At 61.4% G+C, this 25,250-nt stretch overlaps 5 protein-coding genes across 11 annotated transcripts; 1 reads left to right on the forward strand and 4 right to left on the reverse strand.

Annotated features, from left to right (window-relative positions):
- Positions 1 to 62: 62 nt before the first annotated feature.
- SNAPIN (SNAP associated protein) lies at positions 63 to 1,422 on the reverse strand. Its single transcript, XM_075736898.1, has 4 exons — positions 1,208 to 1,422; positions 808 to 854; positions 580 to 698; positions 63 to 479 (listed from the first exon to the last, which is right to left on the reverse strand). Exons 1-4 carry the CDS (start codon positions 1,315 to 1,317, stop codon positions 375 to 377), a joined length of 381 nt encoding a protein of 126 aa, XP_075593013.1. The 5' UTR covers positions 1,318 to 1,422; the 3' UTR covers positions 63 to 374.
- Positions 1,423 to 1,492: 70 nt separating this feature from the next.
- LOC142598386 (mothers against decapentaplegic homolog 4-like) lies at positions 1,493 to 8,497 on the reverse strand. 2 transcript variants are annotated; one of them, XM_075736900.1, is made up of 12 exons: positions 8,324 to 8,497; positions 5,529 to 5,777; positions 4,270 to 4,444; positions 4,127 to 4,147; positions 3,809 to 4,012; positions 3,563 to 3,694; positions 3,362 to 3,472; positions 3,209 to 3,262; positions 2,930 to 3,113; positions 2,297 to 2,465; positions 2,030 to 2,168; positions 1,493 to 1,919 (listed from the first exon to the last, which is right to left on the reverse strand). In XM_075736900.1, exons 2-12 carry the CDS (start codon positions 5,763 to 5,765, stop codon positions 1,708 to 1,710), a joined length of 1,638 nt encoding a protein of 545 aa, XP_075593015.1. In that variant the 5' UTR covers positions 5,766 to 5,777; positions 8,324 to 8,497; the 3' UTR covers positions 1,493 to 1,707. The 2 variants fall into 2 exon arrangements, with proteins under 2 accessions (XP_075593015.1, XP_075593014.1); XM_075736899.1 differs by lacking the exon at positions 8,324 to 8,497 and adding an exon at positions 5,998 to 7,607.
- A 573-nt stretch (positions 8,498 to 9,070) lies between these two features.
- CHTOP (chromatin target of PRMT1) lies at positions 9,071 to 18,120 on the reverse strand. 3 transcript variants are annotated; one of them, XM_075737503.1, is made up of 6 exons: positions 17,932 to 18,120; positions 16,580 to 16,661; positions 14,926 to 15,079; positions 11,612 to 11,795; positions 11,358 to 11,495; positions 9,071 to 10,270 (listed from the first exon to the last, which is right to left on the reverse strand). In XM_075737503.1, exons 2-6 carry the CDS (start codon positions 16,642 to 16,644, stop codon positions 10,068 to 10,070), a joined length of 744 nt encoding a protein of 247 aa, XP_075593618.1. In that variant the 5' UTR covers positions 16,645 to 16,661; positions 17,932 to 18,120; the 3' UTR covers positions 9,071 to 10,067. The 3 variants fall into 3 exon arrangements, 2 of the variants coding, with proteins under 2 accessions (XP_075593618.1, XP_075593617.1); XM_075737502.1 differs by having other exon boundaries at positions 11,612 to 11,798; positions 17,932 to 18,111; XR_012832684.1 differs by lacking the exons at positions 9,071 to 10,270; positions 11,358 to 11,495 and adding an exon at positions 14,370 to 14,682 and having other exon boundaries at positions 11,660 to 11,798.
- Positions 18,121 to 19,106: 986 nt separating this feature from the next.
- On the reverse strand, positions 19,107 to 21,711 carry S100A1 (S100 calcium binding protein A1). Of its 2 annotated transcripts, XM_075737265.1 has the most exons (4): positions 21,558 to 21,709; positions 19,956 to 20,007; positions 19,534 to 19,682; positions 19,107 to 19,403 (listed from the first exon to the last, which is right to left on the reverse strand). In XM_075737265.1, exons 3-4 carry the CDS (start codon positions 19,672 to 19,674, stop codon positions 19,260 to 19,262), a joined length of 285 nt encoding a protein of 94 aa, XP_075593380.1. In that variant the 5' UTR covers positions 19,675 to 19,682; positions 19,956 to 20,007; positions 21,558 to 21,709; the 3' UTR covers positions 19,107 to 19,259. The 2 variants fall into 2 exon arrangements, with proteins under 2 accessions (XP_075593380.1, XP_075593379.1); XM_075737264.1 differs by lacking the exon at positions 19,956 to 20,007 and having other exon boundaries at positions 21,558 to 21,711.
- Positions 21,712 to 23,987: 2,276 nt separating this feature from the next.
- Positions 23,988 to 25,186, forward strand: S100A13 (S100 calcium binding protein A13). 3 transcript variants are annotated; one of them, XM_075737234.1, is made up of 3 exons: positions 23,988 to 24,279; positions 24,614 to 24,795; positions 24,997 to 25,186. In XM_075737234.1, the coding sequence occupies exons 2-3, from the start codon at positions 24,643 to 24,645 to the stop codon at positions 25,129 to 25,131; spliced, it is 288 nt and encodes a 95-aa protein (XP_075593349.1). In that variant the 5' UTR covers positions 23,988 to 24,279; positions 24,614 to 24,642; the 3' UTR covers positions 25,132 to 25,186. The 3 variants fall into 3 exon arrangements, with proteins under 3 accessions (XP_075593349.1, XP_075593350.1, XP_075593351.1); XM_075737235.1 differs by having other exon boundaries at positions 24,146 to 24,279; positions 24,538 to 24,795; XM_075737236.1 differs by having other exon boundaries at positions 24,158 to 24,279; positions 24,522 to 24,795.
- Positions 25,187 to 25,250: the final 64 nt, after the last annotated feature.

A 25,250-nucleotide genomic window follows, 5' to 3' on the forward strand; every position in this document is an offset into this window, starting at 1 on the left:
CAGCATCTGCCTGGTGCTGCCCTCCCCAGGGCACGTCAACATAGGGCAACGTTACAGACTCGTGCTGCCTCACCAGCCCGCGAACAACACACGGTTGCTTTTATTACGGCACAAACCTAGAAATACAATTCAGAGTCCTCCCGGTTCCTTCAGCCGCAGCTGAAGAGCTGCGGCCTCACTGCCCAAGGACTTCTCGCCCCCTCCAGTGCTGCGGACGCTTAGGAGAGCGCTGCTACAAACAGGGATACCTGCTCCCCTCGCCAGCGGCTCGCTCTGTCCTCGTCACCATCCAGGGCTGTTCCTGCTCGGCTCACAGGGCTGTTGGCGCAGCTGGGGTGCGACGGGGATCCGGCCCGGTGCTGCCGCGGGGGGCCTCACTTGCCGGGCAAGCCCTGCGGGTAGCTGCCGGCCGCCTCCAGCATGGCCTTCCTCCGCACCGTCTCCTTGGCCACGCTGTGGTTCAGCCTCCGCAGCCGTTCCTGCACGGGGGAGCGGCAGCCATCAGGAGGGGTGCGTGTAGGGGGGTGGGATTCCCCCAAAACACCGTGGACCCCGACCCCCTGGGGTTCCCACGCTGACCTGGGCATTCTGCAGGATGTTGTTAACCAGCACCACCCTGCGCCGCGCGTTCAGCAGCTTCTTCACGTAGGGATCGAGATCTAGAGCCACTTTCTGGTCCTCGTTGATGCGGCACAGCTCTGGGGAGAAAGCGGGGGGGTGGGAGCGGGCCCAGGGGGCACCGCGGACCCCCGAGGAACGTGGGGCAAACCCCGCTGCGGAGATACCCCCCCCTGCCCCGTGTCTCACCTGTGGCCAGGCTGTCGATGTGCTCTCGCAGCTCCACCTGGCTCTCCCTGCGGAGGGGACGGCTCGGTGACCAGGACACAAACCCTGGACCCCGACCCTACAGCCCCCCCCCCGCCCCCAACCCGCTCCTCTTCCCCTTCAACAAGGAACCGGCGTCCCCAGCTGCCCCCCCCACTCCCTCCCAGTCCAAACGCTCACCCCCACACCCCTGGTTACCTGCACCCCCCCTCAGCAGCCTTAACTCTCCCCAACCCAGCTACCTTCCCCTCAGCCCCGCTCCCGCCGCCGCACCTGCTCCTCAGCCCCCCTCAGCCCCGCTCCCGCCGTTTCCCTCAGGCACCCCGGCCTCTCCTTCCTTCCTTCCTTCCTTCCTCCCTGATCCCGCTCCCCGTTCCCGGACCTGACGGCGTGGACGTGTCCATCGAGCTGCCGCACCGCCGGTCGCAGAAACTGCAGCAACCCCTCAGCGAACAGCTCCCGCGCCGTCGAACCGCCGCTCCCCGCCGCCATCTTGGCGCCGCCAACGTCGCGGGGGCCGCCGGGAAATGGCGGCAGCGGCGCAGGGAGCTGATGGGAAATGGAGTCCGCGGGGGGGCGGGAAAAGCAACTTCCGGTCCGCGCCGCGGGGGCCGCTGGGAAATGTAGTCCTGGGGGGGGCAGCTGGATGCACAGCTGGATGACAGCTGGCGGCACAGCTGGGCGCACAGCCCTCGCCCTCCACAGCGCCCAGCATCCGCGGAAGGCGCAGAGCCAAGCAGCAAACCCCAAACTCGTCATTAAATAAAGGTTAAACCCCCTGCCGCATGTTTTCAGTACTTTTGCTTCCTTTTTTTTTTTTTTTGCTTTTTTTTTTTTTTTTTTGGCTTTTTCTTACAAAAATTAAATTAAGAGGGGCAGGCGTTAGCGCAGGGGGCCCGGCTCGGCGGCAGGCATGGTGTGCAGGACCTCGTCCAGCAGCTGCAGGGCGCGGTGGAGGTGCACCTCGATCCAGCATGGCGTGTGCTTGATGCTCTGCCGGGGGTAGTCGGGCCCCCAGCCCTTGACAAAGCTCAGCCGCAGGATGCACAACCGCCGCAGGTCGTCCACGCCGATCCCTGCCGCTGCCGAAAGCCCTGTCCGGGAGGGACGCGGACGTAGGTGGGGGATCCCCATAGCCACGGGGGTCCCAGGGGGGGTGTGTGTGTGCGCCCACCCCCCCCCAACGCTGTCCCAGCCCACTCACCCACGGCGGGCGCGATGCCTCCCACCGAACCGGGACCCGGGATGTTGCCGGCCACGGCGGCAGCCTGAGCTGCGGCCGCAGCTTGGGCCGTGGCCGCTTGCTGCTGCATCTGGCGGTGGCACTGGCGCAGGTCAAATACCTGGGGGGCAACGCAGGGGGACCCCCTGAGCAGGAGAGCACCGGGGTGGGGGGTGTGTGTGTGTGGGGTGGGGGGGGAATCCCCTCCTGGGACACGGTGTCCCCCCGTTATCCCCGGGGACGCCCCACCTTGATGTAGGCGCCGGGGTAGATCTTGTGCACGGCGTCACCGGGGGCTCTCCCCGCCTCCCGGTCGAGGTAGTAGCTCTGCACGAAGACGGCGTGGTCGCTCAGGCACCGCATCCACACGTCGCCCTCGCCCCGGCACTCCAGCTGCACGCCCTTCCCGATATGCAGCCTGTCCCGCAGAGACCCTCAGCACCGGCACCCCCGGCTGCCCCCAAAACCCCCCCTATATCCCCCCCACCCTGTACATCCCCCATTTCCCCCTTTATACCCCCCCTGCCCTGTACATTGCCCATTCCCCCTATATCCCCCATACATTGCCCATTCCCCCCTATACCCCCATACATTGCCCATTCCCCCCTATACCCCCATACATTGCCCATTCCCCCTATATCCCCCATACATTGCCCATTCCCCCTATACCCCCCCACATTGCCCGTTCCCCCCCATATCCTCCTTCTGCCCCACCATCCCCCAGTTGCCCCCTATACCCCCCCCACCCCAGACATCACCCCTACACCCCCCTTTTGCCCCCCTACCTTACCCCCTCCATCCCTCCTTCACCCCCCAACCTCCCCCCCCCTTTTCCCCCTCCTGCCCCACACGCCCCCCCCTCCCCCTCGCCCCCTGCCCCACCGGGCCCGTTCGCTGGCGTCGGTGCGGTGCACGTTGGAGAGCTGCCCCAGGCAGAAGCGGTCCCCCCCCGAGGGGTCCACGTAACCGTCCACGACGACCACGGGGCAGCTGGACGGCACCTTGAAGATCTCCCCCACCTGCACGTCCATCTCAAAGTAGGCGATGGAGCACCAAAACTCCGGCCCTGGGTGGGGGGGACACATGGATTGGGGGGGGGGGGGTGGGTGTCAGGGCACCCACGACTGTTACTGGGTGCTAATCAGGGTGGGGGGCACTTACCGGGGTGGGCGGACACCGGGTGCTGGTACGGCCCGGAGCTGGGGTGTGGGGGCCCTGGGGAGGGGGCAGAGATGGGCTCAGCGCCGTGAAGGGACTGGGACCCTGCAGACGACCCCCCCCACCCCCCACCCCCCAGGTGTCCCCCAAACTTACAGTAGTGGTTGGGGTGGTGGAGCGGGGGCTGCGGGTGGCTCCGGCTGCCGGGCTGCGGCCCCCCCAGGCTCGGTGCGTAGACGGCTGCGCCGGTCCAGCTCGCCGGCGAACCTGGTGCAGGAGAGAGGGTGGGTGTGGGGGTGTCCCCGCAGGCTGGGGGGGGGGGGGCACACGACGACGCGGGGTGTCCCCGGTACTCACTGTGGTAGGGCGGCTTGGGGTAGCCGTTCTGCGGGGGGGGCTGCGCCGGGGCGGCCGGGGGTGGCGTGGGGCACGCGATCTGCAGCAGCCCCTCGCCGTGGGGCAGCGAGAGCAGGGAGCCTCCGGGAGCCACTGTGGGGGGGACACAGTTGGGTGGGGGGGTGGGGGGAGAGTATGTGGGGGGGTGGGTTCAGGCTGACACCCCCCCCAAACCCTTCCCAGGGGCTGGGGGTTACGGGGTCTCACCTGGGGGGGACATGGGCAGCGCGGGGTAGAGGCTCCTGGGGATGCGGGGGGACTCGGGGAGCTGCAGGGGGGGCAGCGGCTGGCGGTAGGGTTCGGCGGGGGGCAGACGCGGCGCCCGCTTGACCCCCTGCTCCCGCTCGGGCGGCACCTCCATCTGCACACAGTCATGGACAAACTCCTCCTTCACCAGGCGCGTGGGGGGCACTGGGGAGGGGGGGGGGACACACACCGGAGACCATAGGGGGTACGGGGACCCGCCGTGTGGGGGGGACGCTGGCTCTGGGGGTGCTCCCCGCCGGCCCCGTGTCGGGGTCTCACCTGTGCTCTGGATGCTCAGACCTGCCGGGAAGAGATTTGGGGGGGTGGGGGGGGGTGGGTGGTTATGGGTGCTGGTGGTGGGAATGGGGTGGCCCCCCCCCCCCCCCCAAGGGGTGCCGGGGGTCCCGGTGGGGCCGGCTCACCGATGGCGGGGGCCACCACGCGCTCGTAGTGGTAGGGGTTGACGCAGACGCTGTCGTATTTGAGGTCGAAGGCGAATTGGCAGAATTTGACGTGTTTCAGCTCGTTTTTGTGCAGGTCGGGCCAGCGCCAGAGCCGGGCGTAGATGACGTGGGGGAACCCCTTCCTGCCGGCCACCTGCGTGGGGGGGGGACACACACACACAGGACGGGGGACACCGGGAGCAGGGATGGGGTGTGGGTCCCCCCCTCAGGGCTGACTGCATCCAGCCGGGATGCCGGACCCCCCCACTCCCCACATCCCCCCCTCCCCTCCCCGCCAACCCCCGGGTGCAGGGGCTGGCGCCAGGCCGGGACCCCCCGGCAGACGGGGGTGGGGGGGGGTCCCCCTGCACCTCCCCGGCTCCAGACATAACAACCCCCCCGCTCCCCCCCCCCCCCCCCCCCGGCTCGCAGGCTGCCAGACAGTGACTCATCCCGGGAAAGGGGGGGGCAGAGTCGCCGGGGGATGCCAGCGCAGGAGACGGGGAGGGGGGACACAAACCGCGGGCAGGGGGCAACGCTGCCTGGATGCATCTGCCCAGACTGGGGGGGGGGACACACACACCTCTGCCTGTCCCTGTCCCCCCCATCTCTGGGGTGGCTGTTGAAGGGGGGGTGTGCGAGCCCAGACGCTGAAGTCAGCGTGGCTCCCAGCCCGGAACCGCAGGCTTGACGTGGCGGGGGTCCCCCTGCTGTCCTCCTGGGACCCCCCCAGCTTGGGGAGGGCTGGGGGGGGGGTTCTGGGGTACCAGGAGGTTTGGGTTCCCCCAGTTTGGGGAGGACTGGGGGGGGTCTTGGGGCATCCCAACATCCGGGTCCCCCAAGCTTGGGGAGGGCTTGTATGGGGGGCCATGGGGTGCCTGGGTCGCCTCCCGCCAGCTTGGTGAGGGCTGTGGGGTCTCAGGGGTCGTTGGGCACCCCAAAACTTGCCCGCCCCCCCCCCCCCAGCTTGGGAGGGCTGTGGGGTCTCAGGGGTCGTGGGGCACCACAAAACTGCCCCACCCTCCGGCTCAGGGACTGCTGTGGGGTCTCAGGGGTTTGGGGACACCCCAAAACTTGCCCCTTCCCCAGCTCAGGGAGGGCTGTGGGGTCTCGGGGGTTTTGGGACACCCCAACACCCAGGTCCCCCCAGCTCGGGGAGGTCTGTGGGGTGCACGAGGGGGGGGTGTCAGGCTGTCGCGAGGCACCCGGACCCCCAGGTCCCGGCGTGGCAGGGTTACCTGGAGCCGCCCGTCCAAGGTGCGCTGGATGGTGACGCACTTGCTGGGGTGGGCGCCGTTGGTGGTGATGGCGGTGATGAGCGAGTCGAGCTCGTCCTTCTTCTCCTTGAGCTTCTTGACGAGGCTCTCGATGGCTCGCTTGGCGAAGGTCTCGTTCTCCCCGCCCTGCCGGTGGCACATCAGGCTGTGCACGATGCTCAGGCAGGCGTCGCTGCTCGTGGGCGCGCCGAGGGACATGGCGCTGCTCCCCTGCAAGGCACGGCACGGCACGGCCCTGCCTGTCACCCCGCGGCAGGGGACCTGCCGTCCCCCCTGCCCTCGCCGCCTGCACGGCTGCCGTGGCACGGGGCCGCCGAGCTGGGAGTTCAGCACCGTACGAGGTGCCGTTGGCGCCGGCAAGAGGGACACGGCAGCCTCCCGAAACAGCACGTGGCAGGCGAGGAGGACGTGGGACAAAGCCGTATGTCACCTTGAACCGGGGGGGCCGGCCCGGACGCCTGGGTTCCATGATCCCTGTCCAGCGTGGGAAGAGGCACAGGGGTGACAGCGATGCCGGGACACTCGGCGCGTCCCCAGCTCCCCGCCGTCCCTGGCTCCAGCCAGAGCTGGGCCACGGTGTCACGCTCGGCGGCGTGCACGGGTTGTAGGGACACCGTCCGTGTCACACCAGCAACCCGTCAGAGAGCACGCCCGCGTGCGTGCGGCGTGCAAGGGTGCCTGCGTGCGTGTAAGCGTTCAAGTGCTCGCTCTGGGCCGGGGTGATGGACACGTGCTCCGTGCCGCCCGTCCCATCGCTGACGCGGGGGCCAGACTAAACAGAGCCCCAGCTTGGCGCCGCTCCTTAACCCCTCGCTCGCTGCCGCGCTTCTCCCTTTCCTGTCTCCCCTGCCAGACCGCGTAGACGCCAAGAGCCGCGCACACACGCACGCGTGCCGGGGCCCCGCGAGCATCCCCGCCCCGGCGGTGGCTGCGCCGGGGCTCCGCGCCTGCTGCGGTGCCGCTGCAGTTGGGTGCTGGTTCTGTATCGCGGTGGGTGCGACGCTCCAGGGCCTGAGAAAAACCTTGGGCCGGCGGCAGACACAACAAACCGTCAGCCCCCTGCTCCGCTTATCCGCGGGACGGGAGGCAGGCTGGCCTGCCGGCGCCCTGCCTGCTCGTTTCCCCCCCCCCCCGCCGCCACCGCCTCCCGTGCGGGCATAGAGCCACGGCCCCCGTCTTGCCGGAGCGATGCCGCTGGCCGGGCTCCTGCGGCTTGAGACCAGCCAGATGCCATCGGCCATGGGGACACCTCTGGGGACGCTGAGGGGGGCCACAGACTGTGGACCCCCCCCATGGCTGGGGCACAACCCTGAGCACCCCGCCAGGCTACGGGGTCACCCCGTGGGTGCTAACGCAGCCTCGGGCACCCGTCCCGGGGATGCCGGGTGCTGCCCCGATGCCGGCACTCCTGCCTGCTCCCTGCCAGCCCGCTCGTCTCCAGGGGCACTGCCTGCCTGGCGTGCTGAGCCTCAGGGCTCAATTTTGAGGCCAAAGGAGGTGAAAGAGGGTGGTGGGGACTCTGCGCGAGCAAAGGCTGTCCAGGATCACGCTGGACGGGGTGTCCAGGGGCCCTGGTGTCGGTCCCGGTTCCCCCCGGCTCTGGTGGCTGGACCCCAAGGCCAGTGCCGGCTGTTCCAGGAAAGGGCCAGGGCCGTCTCCAGCCCCATCCGAAACTCAGCCCCGTCTGATCTGGGGGAAACTGGGGTGAGCTGGGGCCAGAGACGGCTTCTCCCCAGCTCCAGCTCCCCCCACGGCGACGCGACAGCCAGGAGAGCTCGCCGGCTCTCGGAGAGGACGGCTGTCCCTGTCGGCACCGCAGGCAGAGCGGACCCCGAAAGGCCCCCCCCGGCCCCGGCGTCGGTGCGAACCAGAGGAATAACGAGGCGCCTCATCGCCCCGCTCCAGATGGGAAGTGACATTTCGGTGCGAGTCTTTTGTCCCAGCCGAGGGGACGCGGCCGGGGCCTTTTGACAAACCTGTCAGGGCTTCTCCTGCGGGGCTGGGATCGAGGTGTCCCCTCCTCCCCACCCCGCATCGCTCCTGCCATACAAACACCTCGCTGAGCCCCAGCCCCGGTCCCTCGCGCGGACACGGGCTCTGGCCTAACCTCCCGGGCTCCGGGGCCATCAACTTTGCTCCCAGATAATCCCAAGGGCAGGGACAAAGGGACCCACGGGTGTCCGGGTGGGGACATCATTCCTGCCTGCACCTCCCCGCTGCCAACACAGCTTCTGCCCCCAGATCCAGCTCCCCGGGCTGGGGAAGGGGACGCTCCCCGGGGCTTGAAGGCTGGGCTGATGGAGGGAGGCCGAGGAGCGCAGGGAGGGAAGCGGGGAGGATGCCCTGGAAAAGCGAGTACCAAGGAGCCATCGCTGCCACATCCCAACAACTCCCAGGACTTCGTGGGGCGGTGGCCCACCTCTGTCCCGAGGTCACCCGTGGGCTGAAAACGGCTGTTTCCCTGGGTTTGGTGCAGCTCTGGAGCTACCGGTGGGAGGAAAGCGGGGAGAGGCGCAGGGGGGCTGCCTCAGCGGCTGGGGGGGCCCCTGCGGTTTAACGGGGGCGGCCGCGCTGACAGCGAGGGCCCGGGGAGATGCTGCAGCGGGCAGGTGGGGTCGGCAGAGAGGGGCGACGGGCTGGACGCTGGGCTTCGAGGAGGGGACACGAGTGGGGACAGCCGTGGGACCCGGGGTCGATACGGAGTGCGTGTGTGTGTGGGGCGGGGAACGTGCACCGGGACCGGGCTGGCTACTCACCTCCACCGCCCGGCTGTCCTCACTCGGGGCCCGGTTCCTCCTGCATGTCCTCCGCCTGCCCGGAGCCCTGCCCGCAGCCCTGCCCGCTGCCCGCAGCCCTGCCCGCAGCTCGCTGCCCGCAGCTCGCTGCCCGCAGCCCGCTGCCCTGCCCGACCCTGCCGCCGCTTTGCAACTTGTTTGCTACAAAAACAAAAGGAGAAGCCGGAACGCGTGAGGCGCTGGAGCGTCGCAGCCAATAGCAGGCGTCGTGACAGGAGGTCGTCGCGTTACTAACCAATAGCGGTACAGCTACCATGGCGGGCGGGGCGGCTGTCTGCGGTCAGACGGATCCATCGCCGCCCGCTCCGCCCGGCGCCGGTTCCCGCCCGGGGGTTCCCGGCTCGCCCCGAGGGTCCCCGGTTCCCCCCCCCCAGCACCCCGCGGCGGGGCAGCCCTGGGAAGGAGACGGGAGCCGGCGGCTTCCTGCTGCGGGAATGGGGGGGGGGATGCAGGCTCTGCAGCCTCAGCCCCCGGCCTTTGTACTGCGCAGGCAGGAGACAGGCTGCTCCCGCTGGGGAAGGGTGGACACAGACATCCCTCCGCTCCCTTCTCCCCCCCCTCCAAGGTCAAATTATCCCAGAGCAAAAAAAAAAAAAAGAAAAAAAATTAAAAAAACCAACCCAAAACAAACCACCCCAACCCAAACAAACCCCATTTCCAGGGAAAATTAAAAAAAAAAAAAAAAAAATCCACCCAGAGTCCACCACATCGCTTTTATAATTATTTCTCCTTTGTTACAACAAACCAGAAATACAGGATTCCACTGAAACCGGAACAGGTCACAGAACGGTCGAACTTAAAACTTGAGGAGGGGGAGGAAGAGACCCCTTCCCAAACCCTTGGGGTAAGCGCAGGCAGTTGGTCTGACCCGAGGAGGCGGTTTTGGTTACCCCGAAAGGTAACAGGAATTTTGGTGTGTTAAAAGAGACAGTTCTACCACACTTTGCCGTCACAGCTGTAAGTTTTATGTTCCTGCTTCCAACTCCTTTAAATAAACACTCGTTTTCTCGCAGATACAGATACTACTGGTGCCATCTGTTCAAACACAATGCAAAAAGAAATTCAAAGTTATCTAAAAAAAACAACAAAACCAACAAACCAAGGAAGTTCTCAACCTGGGAAGGGCTCTGCACTAGGCATTAACAGAACACTGGCTACCAACGGAAGTTTTGGTGCAAAACAAGAAAATTGGCCTGTTTGCCCTGCTGGGAGTTGTGGTTTGTGGGGTTTTTGGGGTTGGTTTTTTTTTTTTTTTTGCTTCGGATGGGTTAAATTGAACTGCGGGTGCAAACTTGGCCCTTGGGTCACGCTCGGGGACAGGGCCGACCCCAAGACACAACTGTGGAGCTTGAGACATGTAACCGCGGGATCCCAGCACCGACGAGAGCTTCGTCTAACACGCCACACAGCGAGGCACCAGCGCTGATGTCAGCCGATTAACTGCAGCAGATCTGTCACATTCATGTTTGGAGTACTCGGGGAAAGAGAGAGAGAGAGATATAAAAAAAAATCCAAAAAAAAAAAAGGTTTCATACAACAGATAGTATCAAAATGTTAAAGGAACACACTAAAGTCTGGTTTTTCGGTAGAACAGGGCCGCTCCCTATTCCTGCGGGTCCTTCCAGCGTGAATCAGGGTTTCCGTTTTTAGCTTATGGGCATCGACATAACACACTAACTTCAGCGACAGTCTCTCGGAACGACCTTCAGTCGTTTGTTTCCGGGTCTGTCTGAGCCATGTAAGCATCCAGCTCGGCATCGAGGTGTCCTTTCGTTTTAGACATGTAAGCATCCAACTGGTTGTCCAGCTGCTCCTTGGTCAACGCAGGACGTGCCGATCCTCTTCCTCGTCCTCGTCCTCTGCCACGACCTCCGAAGCCCCCTCGTCCCCGGCCCGCCATGCCGCGACCTTACAGAGAGACAAGATGACGGTTACGCGCTCCACCAGACCGAGCCTCGGCGTTCGCTGCGGTCGCCGCTCCTCTGGCGGAGCCTGAACGACGCAGCGTGCTGGGCAGAGCTGCTCCGGATTATCTCCCCAGGCTCCCGTCTCAGCCCAGACAGACATTTGATCCACGCTTAAGAGCTACGCTCTTAGCTCAGACTCCAACCCCCACCTACGCGCTGCGTGCTTCTCTCCCGCGGAGCGTACCCCAAAATCCCGCACATCTCTGGGATAGGCTGGAGCTTTTGGCAAAACGGCAATGCCGCGAACCGTTATGAGCAAATTTTTCCTACAGACATGTACTTCAGATTGAGAGGTTTTCAGACTCCTTCAGAAGTAGGATCCCCAAGAGCCCCCATCGATCAGCGTGTGTTTGTCAGGCTAAGGAACGGAGCTAAAGCTACGAGCCAAAGCTGTCAAGAGATAGGCAGCTTCCCGACAACTGCGGCTCTAGCTCCTACAAACGCGGGGCCAGTCCCAAAGTAACAAGAGAGAACATTTGGCTGATGTTCTAACCAAACATCTGTCTGAAACATTAACCACCCATCAACAGCTGTCTCCTGTATTTCCTCTTGCACTCCTGCTTTACTGCTTCTCTGCTTTGTTGTTGAAAAGAGTTCATTTACCCAAGACTTGGTGCAGTTTCAGGCTCTGAATTTAAGTTTATTCTGCAGGGGTTTAGGCTTTCTACGCTGTTAAATTTTCCCCGTGTTGGGTTTGCGTGGCAAGGTTTTGGCAGTGGGGGGGGGGGGGCCCTACAGAGGCGGCTACCAAAACCTTGTCCTGCAAACCCAACACACCCCCTCACTAATTATTTTTGAGAGTCTTTGTTTACACAGGCTATCATTTCCTTCTTAAGTGTGAGGAGACAGCGGAATCTTCCTCAATACGCTGGAGATCCCTCAACTGCCTCGACTGCTGTTCCAAGCGTCACAGAACCAAGTGATAACCCGCAGGAGCCAACAAGTCCGCTGACGATCCCCAGAACCCCTCCAGCAACGTCGACAGCGTCAAGGACCTCCCGAAACTCCTCAAGTCTGCACACACTAACCTCTGCCACCAAGCCCTCCGCGGCCCATGGCGCCTCTGCCTAGACCACCTCTTCCGGGGCCACCGCGACCTCTAATGCCACCTCTTCTCAGGCCCATCCTGGGGGATATACCTCGTCCTCCACGAAGCAGGCTCTGACCTTCAACACAGAACAGGGATTCAAATCAGAAAGAACTTCAGTTTCAGACCGAGCAACAGAATCAGAGTCGTGCTGTCAAGAAGACCGCGTTACCAACGTCCAGCCAGGGTACTGACCTCTGAGTGGGACTCCTCCTCTCAGAAGAGCTCTGGCTCCCCGGCCACCACGCATGGCTCCTCGCGGCAAGCCTCTCTGCCCCATGGACAGTCCTCTTCCTCCCATGGCTCCGCGAGCAAGGGGTCCCGCCGGCCGGCCTAATCGTGCCTGAATGTTACTTTTACCGAGGCGTTGTTTTAAGCTCTTCTGGAATAAAAGATTTTTAAGAAACAAAAAAAAAAAGTCATGCAGCAATCTCAGATTTGCGACACAAACTGCATAGCAACTGCCTATCAATAAAAGTGGTGTGTTTTGGTTTTTTTTTTTTTAAATAAAATAGAGGGTCACCAGCTCTCTGCAATATGTAATCAAGCTTCAAAGGAAGACAATCAAGTCTGCTCTGGGAGGGATAATTTGTGAAGGCCAAACAGAGAACAAAGACCTTTCCTGGAAGCAAGTGTTTGTACAGAGACAAGAAAGTTTGCAGATTTGGAAGGAAATATTTCTCTCCAGTTTTAGCAGTGCTGCTCTGTCCAAATCAAAGCAGACACTTAATCTGCAAGGCAGCCTGCTAATCCTTTCTGCTGGAAGGTGATGGTCCAAGCAAACCCCCGAGATGGAAAGCAACTACCCCTGCTGTGGCACAGGCTAACCTACCTCTGCAGGGCAAGGGACATCAGTGCAGCCATGTGCCACGAATATCATCCCCAGTGGCCCACTGCCCCATCCCGGCTAGGCTTCCACGCAGACTACGGCCACAGCTAGGAAAAGCATCAGCTTTTCCATCTATATTCCTAACAGGAAACTAGACTGAAGAAATCTACCCTCACTAGAACAGCAAAATACTGATATTTGTGTATCTGACTTCTGAAGTGGTTTGGTTGGTTTTTTTGGTGGGTTTTTTTGCGTGTCCTGTATGTCCAGCCACCAGACTCTGTTTTACAGACAGAGCTAGCATCCCTTGGGACAGCTCTAGCAGCTCCTGCCCTCAAATCCCTGTACCAGAACCGCTGCAGAAACGGCTCAACTGCTCGTGAAGCAGCAGCTGAACTGCCAATTTACATCCCAGTATCATTAACACACACTGGTACCAGTTTGGGCTCCACAGAGGCGGCTGTGGCTTCTGCAGGCACCGCTGAGCCCTACAAGGAGGCAAGAAGCAAGAGGGAACCCTCACGCTTGTCTCAAGAACAAGAGCTCTCGGCCCTAAAAAGGTAACGTGATGCAAGCAGCCATAAAGGCTGTATTTTACTACAGGTTCCAAGAGTTGCTTAAATTTATTGCTTGTCAGCTTTACAGGTCTGCCTGACCCAAGCCCACGGACAGCTGAATTGGTTCCTCTAAAATCAGTCTCTCCTGTAGCGGTACTAAGATTTTAAGTTCTATTGCCTCAGAGTTTAGATAGTCATTCATTTTTCCAACAGCTGCAGCAGTCTGAAAATGTCAGCCTCTCTCTTTTGCCCTGCCTCCCTGGCAGAAAGGAATGAAAAAGCACATGTATGTTCCACATCCAATTGTTCGTTTATGTCACTTACCATGAGAGTTTAAGATAAGCTGCTGGACTTTGCACTGACACAGCCTAAGGGTGCTCTACCTCAGAGCGGCAGCACCTTGGTCTGCTCCAGCTACTAAGTAAACGCATGTCTAGAACCACAGCCAGTATAAATGTTTTTACATTAAAAACCCAGCAGTTTACGTGCACAAGCAGTGCTCCGCAGGAGTTTAGAGAAGTCCTTTCTGAAGCACAGGTGACCCATCACTGGGATCAATGCTCCCCAGCGCTTCCGGACAGAGCCCATCCAGAAGGATCACAAAAGCTCCCGGTGACACCAAGTATAGCACTTGTAAAAATCCAATCATCACATCAACTTCCAGAGCAACCTGCAATCTTCAAAGAACAACCAGCATAAACCATGTTTCCACATTTCCCTACACCTTACTGTGGCCCTCCCTTGCAGCATTTAACTCCAGAAGACCGTGAAAGCACACCTATGCCCAACGTAAAAAAAAAAAAAAATAAAATCAAAGGGGTTTAAGAGCTAAGGATCAGTTTTCCCCCTGCTCCTCTGCAGCACCTCAATTCAGCATGCAGAAACTTCATGCTTTCAATTGGTTTCACTTACCACTTGTGAAATTCTTAACTTTTCAAACTTCTCTTTCTTTTTCAGCAGAAAATAATTTAGACTACCATTTCCAGAGCTTTTGTTTACAAGCTCTGCAAGGCTAACTGGCACCAGAGTCTGTTTTTACAACAGAAGTCTCAAGAGATCTTAAAAAGCAGCTGCATTCCTTTTTATCAGAGAATGAGCCCTGAATGTGAGCATGTGGGGCAGGTTTAAGCATTCCAGCTATTTGGTGAAGCAGCTCAGCTAAGAAATTTCCAGGGCTTTCTTCTCGTGTGCGAGATAACGTAGAGAATTGTATTTAACTACTTCAAAAGTCAAAAGTCACGCAGTGCCGCTATTTGAACTCACCACACAGCTGCGCAGCGCTACCCCACAGGTTTCAATTTGTGCCCTACACATACATTTTAAGTTAACCTTACCAGCCTTCCCATTTAAATATAAGCTTTAAAACTTGCAAAACCTCCTGCAGCCTGACAGCGAGCGGACCCTAGACAAACAGCGCTCTTCCGTATGTTATTGAGGTTTCTGCTGTAGCGAGATTTTGCCCCCAGCCCCTTCCCTAAGTCCAGAGCTACAGAGAAGCACATCGACTGCAGCAGAGAAAGCAAAATCTAACACGTTTGCTCTACCGAAGGCAATTTGAGGAACACACCGTAATCTGTAGCACTCCTCACTGAAATGTGGAACGATAAAGACTCTTTATGTAAGGAGAACGCAACACTATGCCTTGAATCCAGGCCTGCATTCTAGCATTCGCAAGCAATCAAAAAATCAGTTTGTTCATCTGATCCTCGCAGCCAGCTGCTATCGAGGGAGTGCACCAAGAGAGGGTGGAGTTGGGGATGGGAGCAACCAGCCTTAACTGGATAGCAAGTACTGGAAACAGCCTGCAGCAATTGTAACTGCAGCTAGATTGCGAGATGAAGCACTCGGCAGATCCAGAAACCCAGAATGAGAACATTTCTCTGAAAAAATAGAGAGGAGATATGAACAACCAGCACAAAAAAAAACCCCAACTCAATAACATTAACCAGTAAGTTACAAAGCATTACTTATCTGACGTAAAAAGTGAGATTTTCTGCAAGTCCTTTCTAGGTCTCTCGTTTTTAACTTTCAGGAGCGTTTTTCAAAATCCACCACATCCTGAAAAGCCATCTACCGGTGACAGACATCAACGGGCTGCCCCAAAACACGCCGCTGTCTCTCACCTGTTTGAGCTTCAAAGCAGCCTGGACAGAAGGTCTGTTCTCCATCTGCTGGGCCAGTCTTCTGTTTCTGGCACTGGCTAGCTGCTGCTGCTGCTGCATGGTAGCCCGAATATTCACTGGCATCGGCTGTTTGTTCTTCAGCATGTTAGTAAAGCTTCAAGGTCGAATAAAATGGGTGTTTAAATAAAGCTTTATTACATACATTTATTGGCATTTCATGGTTCTCAAGATTGGATCTCCAGATCCCATGAACCTTACGTAAAGAGTGGTACTTAGGTCACGTCATATGTGATTACGTATTCCTTGTTTTCCACAAGTGTGCAAGAACTGGAAACTCAGAAATGATGTTGCATATTAATTCAGAAGTGATAAAGCTTTAGGTTACTGATTTTAGAAATGGCAGAAGGAATGAAAACAAGCAATAAGCAGAGATGATCATGACAGATGGGAGAGGAAGACATCACAGAAACAGAAAAGCAAACCGAAATCTGACCGCAAAAGCCAAATTAACCCTCAAAGCTCTGACAAAACTGTTTTAAAAACTCAATGTTGGAAGGCAGCTTTACAGAAGACATCCCCCTGAGAACAAGGCCAGTGTGCCTCTGGCACACCACAGAACTGCTGCCGTAAGAAATGCCACCACCCAAATGTGCTCACTTATTAGAACAGTTCACTTTTCAAAGCAATTTCTTTGGTACACAAAGAATCTTCTGTCTCCAAGAGCTACACAGGAGCAGAACATACAGCAAGATGGTAAGCCTCCTTAGTGGCGACCCATCAGCTTTCTACTGCGTCCTGGGAACCACACAAAACTGCAAAAGAAAACACTTACAGACGAGGAATATGGACCGACCAAAACAAAACAGGCCAGCAGCAAGCCTTCCCTCACCTCGGCACTCATCTTTCCTGGCGTAAGCTCCAAGCACCGGTTCAGGCTACACCTCACTGCAGAACTTGCTAGAGCAGGAACCGCGTGCAAACAACTCCCTTTCTCCCTGGTTCGATGTTACTAAACTCGTTAAGCCAAGAGCAATTAGTAAGAAAGTGAAACGTAACTGCAGCATCACTGTTAGTTGTCACCGTAGAACCGCAAAAAAAGCATGGGAAAAAACCAGAATAATACTCAACAGAAGAAATAAAGAACTCAAGGAGAGAGAGAGATGGAGATGAAGCAAAGCATTTGCCTCTTACAAGGCCCAAAACGTTGTTAAAGGGCCTTCGGGCTTGTTTCATGGCCTGCTGCATGCCTCTTACAGGCCAGACCACATGCACGTGTGTCTGCCTCGGACAAAGCAGCAAGCCTGCTGCAGCTTAGGTAACATGCTACCGTGCTGCAGCATCAACTATATAAATGTAAAAACATGTGGAAGAAAAAGGGAGGGTGTGAGGTTTCTCTCTTTTGTTATAACACATCCCACCATATTTATGTGTTGAATAGTTTAATATTAACTGCTATGGATAAATTTCTCCAAAACACTCGCCCTTTTAACCTTGCGTACCACATTTGTTGCAGTTTAAGACAGAGGTGCATAGCCATCTGCTTGTTTTAGTCAGGTTAAAAGAGGGCAGAAACCACGTTGGTTTTTGGACACCGGACAGTGATAATTAAGTAAAAAAATTTCTTATGAGCTGAAGCTGCTGTTGGCTTCCTCACCGCTCGTTCAGAGACATCTTGGTGGTGCTCTTTAGCACAACCTTCGGTGCTGACTGTGCAGCCATCTTCAGATCGAGAGAATCTGCAAGACACGAGAACCAGGCTTAACAAAGAGCACAGAGATCTTGTGCTTACTTGGCTAAACATTCAAAAAACCTGCATTCTGGCTCCTTTGGTGGAAAGAATCAAGAACAGGGTAGATAATGGAGTATTAAATGCATTTTTAATAAGTTTTCTGTGTCACTGCCATGAGGTAGCAGGTTTAATAAATCAGCAAGTTATGCTAACTCATCCTTAATGAGAAGTCATCTTTTTAGGAAGTGAGAACTTTACGATTGGCAGGAATAATACTGCAAAAATACAGTCCATCAGCAGTCAAGATGGCACCCAAATGCCTCGTCTAGTACAGCACCTAGTGACACCACCACTGCTCCTAAGCTTTTAGTATCAGCAAGATGGAAACCCCAATTTGTTTTAAACAGACACATACCATATACTCGGCAATAAAATTCCAAAATTACTCTACAAAAGTCTTGTATGCTGCAAAAATATTAAAGTTCCATCCTCCCATAGTACATTACGATTGCAACCGCTTGGACAGAGATTAAGTGTAAGGGAACAGTCACTTCGGCTTTTTAATATCTAATACACGAGAACTGCCACACGCCTCACAAAAGCACCGAGGGGACTTAAACTCAGCTGTTACTCATCTTTAGGGCACAGCTCAAGTCCGAGTGCTTCAGCAGTGATAAATACTACTGAAATACGCTAAGGTCAAACCCACTAACTACGCAGATCAACTTCTATTTTTTTTATATATAATTAGTATCAAATTTAATGCTTAGACGACCGCCAAAAAGCACTCACCCTCAAAATACCTCGAACAAAACGCTTTCTTTACAGTGTTTTACAGTTCAGCAGCTAGAAATTAAGCCAACAGGCAGCCACATTTTTTTTTTTTTAATTAAAAAGGTTTAAGAAGCATTTTTCCTGAACAACAACCACAACGCAGTTCGCAGAGGAAGCCCCGCTCCCACAAGCCCGCCACAGAGCGCGGGGGCTGCCCCGGCACCGCCAGCCGAGGACGGGGAGGAAGGCGAGGCCTAGTCTGGGCTGTCCATCCGGCCCCGTCCGACAGCCGCCCTACGAGGCGGTGGGACAAAGCCCGGCCTTGAGGGCACAAAGCCTGGCCAGGGGCAAACACCGCAGCCCCCTCCCCCCTCGCAAACGGCAACGGGCAGGCCCCCGCCGCCTGAGGCGACCCCGCGGCCTCCCCTTACGGATCCTCCCTCCCTCCCTTCCTTCCTCAGCGTCCCCCTCGCAGCCCTCCGGCCAGGGCCAACCGCTCTTACCGAAGCAGACGGTCGCCAGGTCTCCGGTGGGGCTGGCTGGCGGGTAGCGCGGGGTGTGGGGCTGACTCCGGCACCCTCCGCCCGCTCCCGCCGCACTCGAACACCCGCGACAAAATGGCGGCAGCCACCACAGACAACCTCCCTCCTCCCACCGCCCGCGCCGAGCCGGCCAAAATGGCGGCAGCAACACGTACGGCGCAGGCGCAGAGCCCGGTAAGTCATCACCTCCCCTGCTATTGGGCGGGGCAGCCCTGACGCAGAGAGCATTCCTTCCGGGCATTGGTTCTCCGGGGCGAGGTGGGCGGGGCCGGACCGTGGGCGGTGGAGCTCCCTCAGGCAGGCGGCGGCGGCGCCTCAGCTGCGGCCTGGCCGGATTCCAGCGGGGCCGGTCCCCGGTTTCCCCCGCGATCGCGATCGATCGGGAGCGGGCGGGCGCCTGAGCCCAGCGGCGGGGGTCGATCCCGCAGGAGCCACCCGGCAGGTCCTGGCTTTGGCGGAGGCGTCAAAGACCTTAGGAGGCCTCACGGTTCTTTCGGTCCCCCCGCGGCCTGGCTGGGCCTGCGGCCTGGGCTGTCCCCGGTGTATCCCCGCTTTCTGCCGGGGCAACCCCCGTGTGGGGTCCGACCGGGGGAGCGAAGGCCCCGAGCCGTGCGGGCTGGTTGGGAAGAACCGGGGCCGGCCCCAGCCCTGGCAGATGATGGCGCTGGCGGCCCTACGCCGGGCCGGGCCTCAGCGTGGGGGCTGCTGGGCGAGGAGATAAGAACCGGTTCCTCCAGCCCCGCGGGGCGCGGTGCCCGAGCCTTTGGTGGGACGAGCGACGAGTCCCGGCTTGCAGCCGACCCCCCCGGCCCTTCGTGCCCCCACCTTGTGTCCCCGTGTCCTGCACCCCAGCCACCCCCCCAGTGCAGGGCTGGGGTCACCCGTCCCAGCTGTGCTGTCCCCCGGGCTGATTTTCGGGCTTGATGTCGGGCTCTGGGGCAAGGTGGGGCACGGGGTGCAATGGAGGAACTGGAGCAGGGTGGAGACGGGGATGTCTCCAGGCAATTGGGGTGACCCAGGGTGGCTTTTCCCCCGTGACCCCGTGGCTCAGGAGAGGGAAAGCTCCCCCGGGAGCACTGGCAGGGGGGACAGGGCAGAACTCCCGACCCTGGAAATGAAGGAGCTGAAAACACGCCTCTGGCTGGGTCGGTGCCTTTATTGTGGAGCTGGATCCCAGTGGGATCCCCTGGATGTGCTGGGGAGCGGAGGGTGAGCTGGGGGGGCTGGCGGGGGGCTCTGCGGTTTGGGGACACCACGGCTAGCTGCTGCAGGTTGGGGACCGGCCTGGGTCAGGCGTTGTCCCAGAAGAAGGTGTTGCAGGCCACGGTGAGGGTGGCCACCAGGACCACGTACTCCTGGAAGTCCACCTCCCCGTCGCCGTTCTCATCCAGGTCCTGCATGATCTTCTCCACGGCACCCGTGTCCTTCTGGGTCTGCGTGTGTCGGGGGGTGACAGGGTGACCCCGGGGCTCAGCAGCCCGCTGGGATGCTGCTGCCCCGGGGCATGGGAGGGAAAGGGGGGAGCCCCCCTGGCCCCCGCACCCCAACATGGCCGGTCCCTACCTCCAGGAAGCAGCCCAGCTCGCTCTGCAGCAGCTCCTTCAGCTCCTTCTTGCTCAGCTTGTACTTGTCCCCCTCTTTGCCCGAGTAATGGTGGAAGACGTTGATGAGCGTCTCCATGGCCCCTTCCAGCTGCGACGCCATGGCTCTGGCTACGGGGGGGGCACCTGCCGCGTTACGGAGGGGCAACCCCCAAATCGCAGCCTCCCCCCCCCCCTCCACTGCCTCCCGCTGGGGAGTGTCGCTTGTCGTGGCCTCCACCCCGAACGCTTGGCACTGGGCAGAGAGCTGGCAGTGGAGGGGGGGGGGGTGTCTGGGGTCACCCCGCTGCTCCCCAGGGCTGGATGGGTGCTCCTCTGGGAGGGGGTCCCGGCCGCCTGCCCCCCTCGCAGGGCACCCGTGTCCCAGCCGAGACCTGCGCTCACCTGAGCTCCCCGCCGCGTCGCCCGCCCGCTGCTCCGAGTGTGCCGGGCTGGGCTGGCCGGAGACGTTAAATAAGCTCCAAGCCCCCTCCGGGAGGATCCGATAACGGGGCTGGACAGCCGGGCTGGCACCGCCGGGCCGTGCCACGCTGCCTTTGTGGGGGCCGGGATGAGGGGAGCCCAAACCTGTGGTGCTCCACGGCCCCGCTCACCCCGTGCCGGCCCCGGGGTGATGCAGAGGAGCGTTTCCAGCCCCACCGGTGCTTATGGGGCAGCGGTGGGCAGGGGAGGGGTGGGCAGCGATGCTGGGAGTCACTCTGGGGGGCTTCGTGTTCCTCCCCCCCCCCCGTGCTAAACCTCGGGTGTCCCTTGTCACCGTCATGGGTGATGCTGGCCCCACCGTGGCCCCGTGGGGCAGCCGGGATGCCAGGGGACATGGGGATGTGTGGGGTGGGCTGTGAGGTCCCTCGCTGCGGCCACCCCCCCGGCTGGCTCCGGGTCAGATCCTGCGCCGGGCCCTGGCTCTGCTCACAGCTGTGGCCCCCGTGGCACCGCGGCGCCCGGGGTCTGACCCCACGGCGTCACCCGCTCGGCGTCCGTCGGCATCCCCCATCTGTCAGCGCCGCGGTGCCGTGCCGGATCTGTCCCCAGCCCTCCTCCCCCAGGCTGATAAGGCGCGGGTATCCGGTGTCCTCGGCCTCGCAACGGGAGCCAGCCGGGGCCGGGGGGGAGCCGGTGGGGGCTATCGGGTGACTCAGCCCGGGCCGCCCGCTCCTCGCACACAAGAAAGGCTTCTTGTCAAATTAAAAAAGCCCCACAATCCCAGCTCGGAGGTTGCTCCAGCAACGGCTCGGCCAAGAAACCAGATTCCCGAGCTGGCATTGCCCATGCCGATAATCCTGGCCCCGCCGCGGCTCTCGTTACGGCCCCGCATCCGCACGGCCGAACCCGCCGCGGCCTCCCCGGCACCGGCATCCCCGGGGGAACAGCAGCGGTGTTGAGCCCCCAAACTTAGGTGGGTGCGATCATCCCATCTTTTTGGGCCCCCCCCAACCGCAGGGGGGCTGGCGGGAGCTGCCGGCACGGCGTGGTGGCTTTTCGCAAGAGCCGGGTGGTGCCGGGCTCTTTATCCTGGATTCCAGTCCTAATTTGGGGCTAATTATATCCTGCTCCCTCCGTTTCCATCTCTCGCACTTCCTGTCCCCATGGTTGGGAAGCGCCGTGGCCGTGTGGCAACCCCCCCCCCCCCAACCTGGGGACCCCAAAACCGCCCTGCCGCCCGGCCCCCCCCGCCCCACCACCCTGCCTTGTGCGTGGGGGGGCTGGAGGGTTTGGGGTGACTTGCAGGGTCTTGGGGGTCCAGCCCTTGTCCTGCACCGGGGGCAGCTGAGGTGGCTGTGAAGGGGGTCCTGGGTGGAAGTGGGGGTCCCTGGCTGGAGGTGGGGGTCCCAGATGGAAGTGGGGGTCCTGAACTGAGCTCCTTCCCAGCAGGACACAGCTCTCATTTTTGGTGTGGGGCAGGGAGGGGGGCCCGGGGCTGGTGAGCTCCCGGAGAGGGGAGCCCGGGGACGGGGGGAAACGGGAGAGGACCCCGGTGGCACTCACTCGGCGGTGTCCGCGCAGGGGCTGGCGGCAGCGGAGCCCCTGTGCCACTGTCCCCGGTGTGGTTCGGCAGCGGGCAGGATCTGGCTGCCCCTTCTGGGGACGCCTGGCCCCCGGGGCCGTGTCGCCTGCCCAGTCGGGCAGCAGCTGCCTGCGATGGGAATGGGCATCGCTGCCCGATCCTGAGCCTAAAAATAACCTGACCCCGGTTCCCACGATGGGCACAGATCCAGGCGGCCCTGGCTACCGGCACGGCCGGTGCGTCCAACCGCCCGGCTCTGCCGAGCTCCCCAAAGGCTCTGGCTGCGCTTAGAGGGGCTCTGCCCCATTCTTATTAAACCCCAAACCTCCCCGGAGAGCAGGATTGGGCCAGGCGTTTCCCGAGCGGTGGGACTGGCTGGAGCCTGGTACCCAAAGGTGAACCCCGATGCCGCGGGGACATGGCGCGGGCGCCGGAGGGGTCGGCCCCGGGTGCCGCGGCCCCGCTCCCTGCCGCTGCGGTGCCGGCCGTTGGGAGAGCACGCCCGGCGTGTCCGTGCTGGCAGATTCCCAGGACGAGCTCTTACCAAACTGGGAGCAGCGAGGGACATGCCAGGAGGTTTACACACATCTTGGAACAGGTTTCAGCCGCTGCGACTCCCAGTGCTCCACTTTGACCCAGCTAAACCAGTTGCTCCAGTTGCTGGTGCCGGGGCTGGGCCGATCTTGTCTCTCTCTGTCCCATCGCTGGAGCGTGGAAGAGGCTTTTCCATCCCTGGGATTTGGAGGGGGGGGGGAGCTGCCGGGCACCCTCCATGCTGGGGGCATCGCCGTGGCACCGGGCACCCGGTTCTGCATCCTCAGATAACCGCGCTCCCCTCCAACCAGCCCCGACACGCGCGGTGGGCTGGTGAGGACTGCTGCCGGGCTGGCACTCGCGGTGGTGGCAGTGACCGTCCCTGGTAGAGCCAAGACAGGTTGGGGACGACACCAGGACACAACCCCCCTGGGGTGCACCCGCACCCCAACCACGAGCTCTTGCCCCGGCACACGGGGTCCGGTGATGCTCTGCTCCCTCCCGGTAGCACCGGGGTCCCCGAGGCCGGGTCACTGCTCCCTGCCCATGGGGACGGCCCCGAGCGGGGACCCCGGGCTCGGCCGGGAGGTGCCGTTTCTCCCGCCACCAGTGATTTGGCCGCATCCTGTCGCGGGGCCGCTGCAGCGCCTGTTGCCTCCTCGTCCCATCCCGGCACCCCGAATTCCAGGGGCGGCGAGTCACGGGCCCGCCTGGCTCTTGGGGCTGGTGATTCACCCCAAACCTGTCCCTGTCCCGGCCGAGCCTGACTCATCCCGGTGGTTTCCCAAGAGACCATCTCGGTCCCCTGACGTGGGGCTCGGCGGAAGTCCCGTCCCCGTCCCCCCCGTCACCCCGGGGAGGGGACCGGGCCGGATGGGGCTGCAGGAAGCCAATTCCTCCCCCGTGAGCTGGTGTGACGGATGCGGGGTGGGGACCGGGGTGCCCGGTGCTGGCCGGAGCCACCCCGTACTCGTGGAGAGGTGGAGTGAGTGCGTCAGGGCTCAGCAGAAACTGCAGGGCTGGTGACGGTGGCACTGCGCCGGGGACCTCCCTGCTCTGGGTACCCAAAACACTGCTGGTGGGGGGTCCCCAGGCTGGGACCCCACTCCCATGTGCTATCCCGGTGGGGGGGACTTCTGGCCCCGGCCTCGCTCCCCGTCGCGCTCGGTGTCACGCTGCCGTGGGGACGCCGGGACACAGCCCCCGTGGCGCACAGGGATGGCGCGGCTGGCCATCAGGGACGGCCCTGCCACGCTCCGGGCAGAGACAGTCCCCAACGTCACCCGCCCCATCCCGCGCCACTGCCCCCGGCGTCCCCACCGCCTCTCCCCGGGCCTGTGCCGCGGGCACCACGCGGGGTTTTTCGGGTCCGGGGTGTGGGACGCGGCTCGGGGGCCCTGTGGGAACGGCAGTGCCGCGGCACAGAGCTGCTCCGTCTCCTGGGTGGAAACCTGCCAGGGCTGCCATGTTATAAATACACGATGATTAAAGGGGAACGCTCGGGCAGTTCCAACCCCCTAATTAATTTGGATTAATTAATTTTTACAAAGCCCACTATTAATAGGGATGATGTCAGCAGGCGGCTGAGTCACAACTCTCACTTGGTGTGGGTCGAGCCCGGCCCCGGGTCCGCAACGCCGCTGGATGACGGGCTGGGACGAGCCACCGCGTCGAGGCATGGCGGGACGTGAGCGGGGCGCTGGGGGCCACGTCGCCATCCCCAGCGCGACCCCGTCCCTGCGGGGATGCGTTTGGGGGCGAGACCTGCCCTGCACCCCCCGAAAGGTCCGGGTGATGCTCCAGCCCAGCGAGTACTGGAGCAAACATGCTCCATCCTCCCGCATCCCTCCCCTCTGCCCCGTGGTCCCATCCTGCTCCCCACCGGAGCATCCCCGCAGCGGCAGAGCCCGTGCCGCGCCGCGGAAGCCAGGGCAGGTTCGCACCAGCATGGCCGAACGCTGAATTTGGTGAGCTGCCCGCACGGGGAGGGAGGAGAGGAGGACGTCTCCGCGCCCAGGGGTGGTCTGTACGTCCGTCCGGCTGCAACAGGAAACCCAACACCGTGGCAGCGGGGACAAAGTGCTGCGCTCTCCCCTCCTGCGGCGCGGGGTTTAAAACCTCCCAGAGGGTCGAGACCTGCCTGCAGCTCTCTGCCTGCGGGTGAGGGGGGTAAGTAAGGAATCGCTGCCCGCAGCGCCGGCCCCACCCCGGCCACCGCGTCTCGCAGGACGAGAGCGGCGCTGGGGACCCCCGCCGTCCCCCCGTCCCTTTCCTGATGTCGCCACCGTCCCGGCTGCGTGCACGGTGCTTGTGCCACCAAACCGCTCTGCTCCCCTCCCCGCGCCTGGCTGAAGCGCTCGGTCCCTGGGGAGCAGAGGGGCAACACCCAGAGCTGAGCTGAGACCTTGCAGACTCGCTGCACCCTAGGTCGGGGTCCCCTTCTCCCGACGCACCCCGGGCATCGCCTCCGCTTCCGACCCCCTCTCGGCTCCTCTCCCTGCAGCCCCGGGGCTGCTGCTGTGTCCCGACGCCATGGCCACGGGCGAGCTGACCGAGCTGGAGACGGCCATCGAGAAGATCGTCACCGTCTTCTTCACCTACGCCGGGAAGGAGGGCAAGAAGGGCACGCTGACGGCTGGCGAGTTCAAGGAGCTCATCCAGCTCCAGCTGCCCAACCTGATGAAGGTGAGGGAGGGGCAGCATGTGTGGGGAGGGGGCGGCTGGATCTCCACGGGTCCCCCCCCTCCAAGCTGGGGGCTGCTCCCGGTACCCTGGGATTTGTGAGTAAGAGCGAGCGGCAGCCCCTACTCCTCCGCATCCCCGTCCTGCTCACCGGGGACCGGGACGTGGCCGAACCTCCCCTGTCGTGTCCCCCCCCCCACGCAGGATGTCCCCTCCCTGGAGGAGAAGATGAGCGAGCTGGATGTGAACAACGACGAGGAGCTGAAATTCGGCGAGTACTGGCGGCTGATCGGGGAGCTGGCGAAGGCCATGCGGAGGGAGAAAGCGGGGAAGAAGTGAGGGGGCTGGTGGGGAAACCCGGCTGATGTGGAGCTAATAAAAAAGGTTTCCCTGAGCCCGAGCATCGCTGCTGTTCTTAGCGGGGGGCTCCCGATTTGGGCAGCCCATCTCCTCCCCTG

The sequence above is a fragment of the Balearica regulorum genome, chromosome 28, assembly GCF_011004875.1.
Source record: "Balearica regulorum gibbericeps isolate bBalReg1 chromosome 28, bBalReg1.pri, whole genome shotgun sequence".
Taxonomy (NCBI): domain Eukaryota; kingdom Metazoa; phylum Chordata; class Aves; order Gruiformes; family Gruidae; genus Balearica; species Balearica regulorum.

What these genes read in the sequence shown, in the direction of transcription:
- S100A1 (XM_075737264.1), bottom strand. Translation starts at nt 19,674, where the DNA reads ATGGCGTCGCAGCTGGAAGGGGCCATGGAGACGCTCATCAACGTCTTC. An exon ending in AGCTGGGCTGCTTCCTGGAG is followed by an intron (nt 19,404 to 19,533) that starts GTAGGGACCGGC and finishes CGACACACGCAG; the next exon opens with ACCCAGAAGGACACGGGTGC.
- S100A13 (XM_075737234.1), top strand. Translation starts at nt 24,643, where the DNA reads ATGGCCACGGGCGAGCTGACCGAGCTGGAGACGGCCATCGAGAAGATC. An exon ending in AGCTGCCCAACCTGATGAAG is followed by an intron (nt 24,796 to 24,996) that starts GTGAGGGAGGGG and finishes CCCCCCACGCAG; the next exon opens with GATGTCCCCTCCCTGGAGGA.
- CHTOP (XM_075737502.1), bottom strand. Translation starts at nt 16,644, where the DNA reads ATGGCTGCACAGTCAGCACCGAAGGTTGTGCTAAAGAGCACCACCAAG. An exon ending in CTGCTTTGAAGCTCAAACAG is followed by an intron (nt 11,799 to 14,925) that starts GTGAGAGACAGC and finishes CTTTTATTCCAG; the next exon opens with AAGAGCTTAAAACAACGCCT. An exon ending in CGGAGGGCTTGGTGGCAGAG is followed by an intron (nt 10,271 to 11,357) that starts GTTAGTGTGTGC and finishes TCTCTCTGTAAG; the next exon opens with GTCGCGGCATGGCGGGCCGG.
- SNAPIN (XM_075736898.1), bottom strand. Translation starts at nt 1,317, where the DNA reads ATGGCGGCGGGGAGCGGCGGTTCGACGGCGCGGGAGCTGTTCGCTGAG. An exon ending in GGACACGTCCACGCCGTCAG is followed by an intron (nt 855 to 1,207) that starts GTCCGGGAACGG and finishes TCCCCTCCGCAG; the next exon opens with GGAGAGCCAGGTGGAGCTGC. An exon ending in CATCGACAGCCTGGCCACAG is followed by an intron (nt 699 to 807) that starts GTGAGACACGGG and finishes CTTTCTCCCCAG; the next exon opens with AGCTGTGCCGCATCAACGAG.
- LOC142598386 (XM_075736899.1), bottom strand. Translation starts at nt 6,036, where the DNA reads ATGGAACCCAGGCGTCCGGGCCGGCCCCCCCGGTTCAAG. An exon ending in TCTGAGCATCCAGAGCACAG is followed by an intron (nt 4,013 to 4,126) that starts GTGAGACCCCGA and finishes CCCCCTCCCCAG; the next exon opens with TGCCCCCCACGCGCCTGGTG. An exon ending in CCCCAAGCCGCCCTACCACA is followed by an intron (nt 3,473 to 3,562) that starts GTGAGTACCGGG and finishes CTCCTGCACCAG; the next exon opens with GTTCGCCGGCGAGCTGGACC.